The 8190-nt window shown below is 39.2% G+C and overlaps 1 protein-coding gene across 1 annotated transcript; it reads left to right on the forward strand.

Annotated features, from left to right (window-relative positions):
- The first annotated feature begins 6329 nt into the window (after positions 1-6329).
- LOC108221390 (uncharacterized) lies at positions 6330-7241 on the forward strand. Its single transcript, XM_017395272.1, has one exon. It carries the CDS (start codon positions 6330-6332, stop codon positions 7239-7241), a length of 912 nt encoding a protein of 303 aa, XP_017250761.1.
- The last annotated feature ends 949 nt before the right edge of the window (positions 7242-8190 follow it).

An 8190-nucleotide genomic window follows, 5' to 3' on the forward strand; every position in this document is an offset into this window, starting at 1 on the left:
GATTACACAAAGCTTGCTTGCAGTTCCCACAGACGGCGCCAATGTTGGAACCAAGATTCTGCCGGATGCGGATATCCCGATAGGACCTGCAAAGGAGAAGAATGCGAGGGATTGTCCCCCCGATTCACCTCCGGCGTGAGAATAAGTCAGTAGTTCCAGGTGAGGTTTAATGGAAACTGCAAGTGTTTGTGTGTGTTGTCGAGACCAAGTGAATGTTTATCTCGTATTACCGGGGTATTTAAAGGGGGTGATTTCCATGTTGTAACGTCTCCCCGATGTGGTAGGAGAGTAATGGGGTTTTAATGCGGCGTGATCTCCGCCTCCGACCGTTACAAAGATAGTACTGGAGTAGTTTAAATGATGGGCTGGACCTCTTGGGCCTGTCCTCCAACAGAGCGCTAGTGGATTAGTTTGCTTTTCCAATACAAAATAAGGGTACTTCGGTAATTTTCTTTTTTTTGCCTGCTCCGACCCGTTTAATTTAATAATAGGTATGTATATTTGTTTGTACTCTGTTGAATATTTCTTGATTTATTTTAATGTTAATAATGTTAATGCTAATATTACATTAGTCAGCATATTAAATTACTGCTAATGCTCTTTACATATATACTTAAGATACAAATGGAAAGGCGCATGCAGGAGAGTTAATGCATTATCAACCTTGCTTAATCTGTTCCATAATTTGTAAATGTTTTAAACTTTAAAGTATGGACATGCCTTCGTTGCATTGTCAATCACATAATTCAAAATTCAAATAATGCAAGAGGTCTTGTGTTTGCTTGATCACACCTTTCCATTGCTCAATTGATGATTCGTTTTTGTGAAAAGAAGTCGCTATGAATTCAGGCCAAGCTTCGCAGCATCAGACACGAGTAGGCGATGGTATGAAAATTTTTACATTCTTTTCATTCTATTTCGAGTTTTGTTTAATTTTTTGGATGATGGGATAATTTTTGTCAAAAATACTATAATAAAGGGCGGAAACGACCTCTTAGTCCATCTTCGTCGACCTCCGGTGTAGGTACGTTGCTTTTCATCGTACTCCTCATCGACTCAGTGGATAATCTCAAGCGTGCTCTTCTATTCTAACTGTTGTCTGTCTAATTAAAATTGTTTAGTGCTCAGACGGCGAGGCGAGGAATCTGGCCTTGATGCGTTTCTGAGTGCGCGATGCATTAATACACAAGGTCAAGAAGGTTACGTTGGAATTTCTCGCCATCAGAATGCTACTAGCACCTCTGCTGCACAACAAACGCCTGGTATTAAGGCAATGAGTATTTGTCATGTGTTCTGCTAACTTGATGATTTTCCATCGTCTGACTGATGTAGGAGTTTTTTGTATTGTACAGGTTATAATTTGCTAGCGTCGGGGAATGGAGCTTATCACGGTCTGAATAAGAATTGTGATACAAACAAAGGTTAAATACTCATGATTGTGATTATGAATATGATGTATTCTAATATTTTACACAGCATTGACAGTTCTTCTGCATTGTTTGCTGAATTTGAGATTTCTAAACATTCGTGACAGAAAATTGTCATACACCTTATGATGCAAGGAAATACAACAACTCCAACTCAAATTTAACATTCGAGAATATAATGAGTGATGGTCAGCACTCTGTTAATCAACATGCAAATTCAGTTTATGGGGAGTATATTTCCTCAAATCCTCCTATTGGAAAAGGATACGAAAGACAAAAGAATAGCAGCGTTGAACAAAGCACGGCGCATTCAGGACTGCTGACTAACAAAAATAGTACTAAATTCCAGAAATTCAGTGCAAGTAAACATAGTAGGATACCTTCTTTTGTCCAGTTGAACACTCCTGGCACAGGTAATCCATTCACGTGACAACCTATTCTTTCAACTTGCAGCGTAATAATCATGAGCACTGATTCTTGCAGGTCGTAGGGTGCCATTAAAAGAGATTGATTTAAACCAAACATCGAGTTTTCAGGTGCAAGGAGCTTCAAGCAGTGCAACTCATGCAACCAGTGAAGTTTCAGATTGACGTTTTATTTTCAAATGACCTAAACAGTGTAGCAACTTCGGAACAATGTCGCCTGTAGCCTGAGTTTCGCGTGCTTATTATTTTGCAGGAGTATACATTCCAAGGCGTCGCAGTCCAGGTATTTCTACCTTACTTGAGAGGAAACAAAGCCGCAAACAAAAGGATGCAGACAATGTTGAATCCGTCAAGAATTTATATTCACAATTTGAGAATGTTGTTGATGATTACCAGACATCTGACGATGAAGAGGTTGACGAAGGTATGAAATGTCCTCTCCCGAACTTTATTATATGAGCACATTATCAATGTGAATATTTTGTTATTAAACTAATCTGCTAATTTTCAGAGGAAGATGACGGACGTACTGCTGATTTGCGCACGTGGAAAGATTACATGAATCTTGGGCCACCTAATGTCACATGTGCAAATTGTGGTTCACTTATGTGGAATATGGAAAGAAATAATAAGTCTGTTAAGACTGTTCCTCCCACTTTTTCGCTGTATTGTCGAAATGGACAAGTCGTGCTGCCTAAGGAGAAGAAACCTCCCGAGCCCCTTCAGTCATTGCTCACATCTGATCGCCGTTCAAAAAATTTCAAAAAAAACATAAGAGTCTACAATGCAATGTTCGCAATGTCCTCCAGCAGTGGTAAAGTTGACCACAAAATAAATCGTGGTGGTGCTCCTTATTGTTTTAAAATCAGAGGCATGAACCTTCACTTTGTAGGCAGTCTGCTGCCGTTAGAGGGTCAAGCACCGAAGTTCTGTCAGCTGTACATCTATGACACAGAGAATGAATTGAATAATAGGTTAAATTCTTTTGGGGATAATGTCAGTGAGGATATTGATCGCAGTATTGTGGAGGACATACAGGGAATGCTCCACACAAACAATAACTTGGTTAGGCAATTCCAAACAGCTAAAGAACGATTCAAAAATAATGAGCAAGATGAGTTCAGGTTGGTTTTGGTCTCTTCGCAGGCGGCTAATGGAAGGCCAAACAACGTTGGTCCCTCTGATGAGGTTGGTGGTCTGATTGTGAATCAAAACGAGGACACTTCTGGATTCAGGGACACCGTAGTTGAAACACGACAGAAGGAGTTGAAAAGAGTCTGGAAAACAGACATTTATTTTATATAGCTCCAGTATCCATTGCTTTTTCCGTTGGGAGAAGACGGTTTTCATACTAAAATCCTTCTTATAAAAAATAAAAAGCAGATTAAAAGGACCGACAATGAACAAAATCCCACTGATGGGGATACAGAGCCTGGACCCAAGCATCGTGACCATGTATCGATGATGGAGTATTATTCCTACAAGCTGATGATACGGCCAGACGAAGGTTGATACACTGATTAATAAGCATTGTAACATGTGTTTTGAGTACGTGTTAGAAATCAGTTGTGTTGTTCCATACCAGTGCACCTATTTACGCTAATGTGTTTTTATCTTTCTATGTTATTACAAGGCTTGACACCTCATATGGGTGGTCGATTGTGGCAGCAATACGTGGTCGATGCCTTCACAGCTATTGAGCAGTATAGGTTGGACTGGATAAGCGAGAATCAAACAACAATTCGGTCTGATCTATACAACTCTGTACGCGATGTAGTCAAAAAAGGTGATAATGACTCGAGTCAGGTTGGCAAGCGTGTTATACTCCCGGCCTCATTCACAGGATCATAACGATATATGTCGCAGTACTTCAAAGATGCATTGGCTTTGTGTCGTTCAATTAGACATCCTTCGTTGTTTCTCACAATGACGTGTAATACCAAATGGCCTGAGATAACTGATATGATGAAGCACTTACCAGATGTAAAGGCTTCTGATGCACCTGATGTTATTGCTCGTGTCTTCAAACTTAAGCTCGATCAGCTAATAGAATTTATTAAAAAGAAGAATTATTTTGGTCAGTGTATCGGCTGTAAGTTTTGCTCAAATGTTATTATATACTTTTTAGAAAATTGTTCTCCTTTATTAGTGGTAATAGTTTTTTAAAGTGATTTTTAAAATGATTCTTGCGACGAACCATGTGATAGTAATTATTTTGCTTTGTCTCCACAGTGATGCACGTCATTGAATTCCAAAAGCGTGGTTTGCCACACGCACACATGTTGGTGTGGTTACTGGTTACACCCAAATGACAAGCCAAAGAGTCCTAGCCAGATTGATCAGTTGGTAACGGCTGAGATCCCGGATAAGGACACAGACCCGGAGTGTTATGAGGCTGTTAGGAATTATATGATTCATGGCCCTTGCGGAAAGGACTTCTCTTATTCGTCGTGTATGGCTAATGGGAAATGTACCCGTCATTTCCCCAAAAGGTATAATTTCCACTATATGGTTGAATATTAATAGTATTGTTGTGTGACGAACTCTATCGTTGTTAAAAAAGTTATTCACTATATTTAATTTTTGTAGGTACAATAGCAATACTTATTTTGATGATTGCGGTTTTCCTGTTTATAAACGACGGAATACTGGAGCCAAGGTGAAGCGTAAAGGACATGACCTTGACAATTGCTTTGTTGTCCCATATAACCGAGATCTGTTGTTGCGATTCCAGTGTCATATCAATATTGAGATTTGTAATAACTCTCGGTCGTTGAAGTATTTATTCAAATATTATTTAAAATGACATGATACCGCGACAATGATGCTCCGAAAGTCGAAAGGAAATGGTAATGTGGTAAGTGCAGATAATAAATCTCGACAGATGAATGAGGTCAAGAATTATCTAGATGGTCGCTACATTTGTGCTTCTGAAGCGTCTTGGAGAATTTTTGGGTTTGATATTCATTATCGATGGTCGTCTGTTGATCGTCTTCTAATCCATTTACCCAATAATAATAAATATGTGATCTTTAGAACTAGAGAGAGTCTCCAAGGGGTATGTGATAGGGCGGATTCAAGAATTCTAAGCTTGAAGCTTGGTTTGTAGCGAATAGAATGTATCCTGAAGCCAGGCAGTACACGTACCAAGAATTCCCAAGTCATTTCACGTGGTTGCCGCGGGAATGCAGGTGGAAGCTGTGCCAGAGGGGAGAAGTGATTGGCAGAGTTTCAGAAGTCCATGCAACTGCAAGTGATTTGTTGTTTCTTCGCATGCTACTAATGAGGAGGAAGGGAGTGTTTTCTTTTAAAGACATAAGAACCATTGATGGCATCGCGTATCCTACTTTTAAAGAGACCTGTGGTACTCTTGGTCTGCTGCACAATGATAAACAATGGCATGATGCCATGGAAGAGAATGCACACTCATCTTTGGCTCATCAGCTTCGTGAAATGTTTGTGAATATTTTATGTTACTGCTCTGTTACAGATCCTGAAAACCTTTGGCAGTTACACTGGCAGTCTATGGCAGATGATATTATACATAAGAAGCAGAAGGAGAGTGATGACAATTCTTTGCAACTATCTGAATCGGACATTCAAAATTATACCCTTGCTGGTAATAATATTTTTTGTATCAAAGTTATAAAGTATAAATTTATGAGCCTGTTTATCATGGATTCTTAATAATGTTAGCTTATTCATTATACTATAGTCTTATTGTATTTCACAACACGTGCAAAATTTGAGAAGCTTTTGAACGACGTCGGAAAGAGCTTAAGGGATTTCCCAACCATTCCTTTTCCTGGTGAAAAATACTTCCAGTCTGATGTTAATCGACTCATTGCTGAAGAAACAAATTATGATGTAGAGGAGATGTCTGCGTTACATGACTCTAATCTTGCAAAGCTGAATGTGGAACAGAGAAAGATTTACGATTCTGTAATTGCCAATGCTGAAAATAATATAGGCGGCACCTTTTTTGTGTACGGCAGTGGAGGTTGTGGAAAGACATTTTTGTGGCAGACAATTTGTGCAAAGCTACGATCGCAACGTAAAATTATGCTCCCCGTGGCTTCGTCTGGCATTGTTGCTGTGCTGCTTCCCGGAGGTAGGACTGCACATTCGAGGTTCCACATTCCACTTAAACTCGATAATTGTTCCACTGCAGGAATAAATTATGGGTCAGATCTTGCTGAATTAATATGTCAGACAAGCCTTATAATTTGGGATGAGGCTCCAATGCAGCATCGTCATGCCTTTGAGTGTGTTGACAGATCTTTGCGCGACATTATGTCTTCTGTTGATTCACAGAGAGCTAGAAAACCTTTTGGAGGTATTACTATTTTATTTTGGTGGTGACTATCGACAGATTTTACCTGTGATTCGCAAGGCCATGAGGGCGTAGGTAGTCGGTGCTGCTTTCAATCGCTCTAAATTGTGGTACAATTGTGATGTTTTTCTACTTCGCCAAAACATGCGTTTACGGGATGGCAATACTGCTGAAGAGAACAAAAGAATAAAAGAGTTTAGTGACTGGCAACTTGCTGTTGGAGATGGGAGATTACCTACCATATCTCCTGGTGAAGAGAACCATGAATCAAAAGTCGAGATACTTGATCAGTTTGTTGTCCGTAATGAAGGTAGGCATCCAATTGAGACGCTGTTTGATATTGTTTATATGGATTTTGAAAGTAGTATGGACTCAAAGTCATATCTGAGTTCGAGAGCAATCCTAACTCCTACAAATGTTTGGGTTGACGATATCAATGTGAGAGTTCTTGAAAAGATTCCGGGTACCTGTCACACCTATCTTAGCCAGGATTCAATGGAAGATTCTGTTTCTCCGCATAGCGATTTTGATGCTTCCTTTCCAATTGAATATCTAAATTCATTAGATATGTCGTGCCTTCCCAAGCACGAACTGAAAGTCAAGGTTGGCGCGGTGGTTATGCTGATGCGCAACTTGAATCAAATTTTAGGGTTGTGCAATGGAACTAGGATGATGGTTACAGACTGTAAGAAAAATAGTATTGAGTGTGAGATTCTATGTGGTTCACAAATGGGAACCAGGCACCTCATACCAAGAATTGATATGATTCCAAGCGACACTAATCTTCCATTTGATTTTACGAGGACTCAGTTTCCACTACAGGTATGCTACGCCATGACGATTAATAAGAGTCAAGGTCAATCTCTTGATATGGTAGGACTATACTTGCCAAGGTCAGTGTTTTCACATGGCCAGTTGTACGTGGCAATCTCGCGGGTCACATCCCCGAGTGGACTTCACATATTAATTGATGATGACAATGGATCCAGCACCAACGTTACAGCGAATGTTGTCTTCGAGGAGGTTTTTTACAATCTTCCCAGCTTAAATGATTGATAAATAGTACCACAAAACTGTTCTAGCTTGATCTCATATATGTATTCCAGAAAAATGTTGAATTGATGATTTTGATAATGCAGGGTTTTTAATGAAATAGAAACTGCAATTTCATGGATATTGTAAATTGCCACAGTATTTAAAAAAAAAAATTCACAAGTTTTTGATCTGTAGTTTAATGATTCGAAGTAATGTTCATCTCTGCGTTAATACAAAGTTTGGGGATTTTTTGGTCAGAGGATTCAAACATAACTAAGTTCTTTGGAGTCCCCTGGGAGTTGGTATTGACAAATAACTATCAGCCATTAACATACAATCACAACTGGAACTTCACCGTTTTATTCAATCGTTCGACACACTTCATACTAAATCACACTGAGATAATGCAACCAATCACACTGGAATCGATATTATGAATAAAGATAACTATGCATAAAGTTGACACACAGATTGCTACATAAACTAGACATCAAGGATGAAATCGGTGAGTAGAGCACTTAGATTTTCATGTTCTACACCTACTTCGTTTGCAGCATCCTTAAGATCCTTTAATTTTTTGGTCCATTCTTCTACAAAAGTCTCGAATACTGCATACATCTCGGTTGTCTGAGCCTTTAGCAGTTTTGCGTGTCCATTTACGGATGCTCTTGAATCTTCTATGAACCTACCAACATCTCCTTTGTATTCTTATGGCAGAGCAAAGGTTTCCTCTTTCGACGAACTCCTGCCATCTGCTCGCTTTCCATCTTTGAGTATTGAATGTAATTCTCTGCGTATAACAGAAGTAAGATAGACAAAGTTTGTTTAAAAAATGCCATGGTTAAGAAAGTTAGTTACCCAGATTTTTCAGCAATGTCAAGCATACGAGAGTATAGTTCTGACTGCCTATCTTCCATGCTTTTGTACATCAAACCAAAATCTTCATTAGCTGTTATAACATCATTTTCCA

Source organism: Daucus carota, chromosome 5, assembly GCF_001625215.2.
Source record: "Daucus carota subsp. sativus chromosome 5, DH1 v3.0, whole genome shotgun sequence".
Classification (NCBI taxonomy): Eukaryota; Viridiplantae; Streptophyta; class Magnoliopsida; order Apiales; family Apiaceae; genus Daucus; species Daucus carota.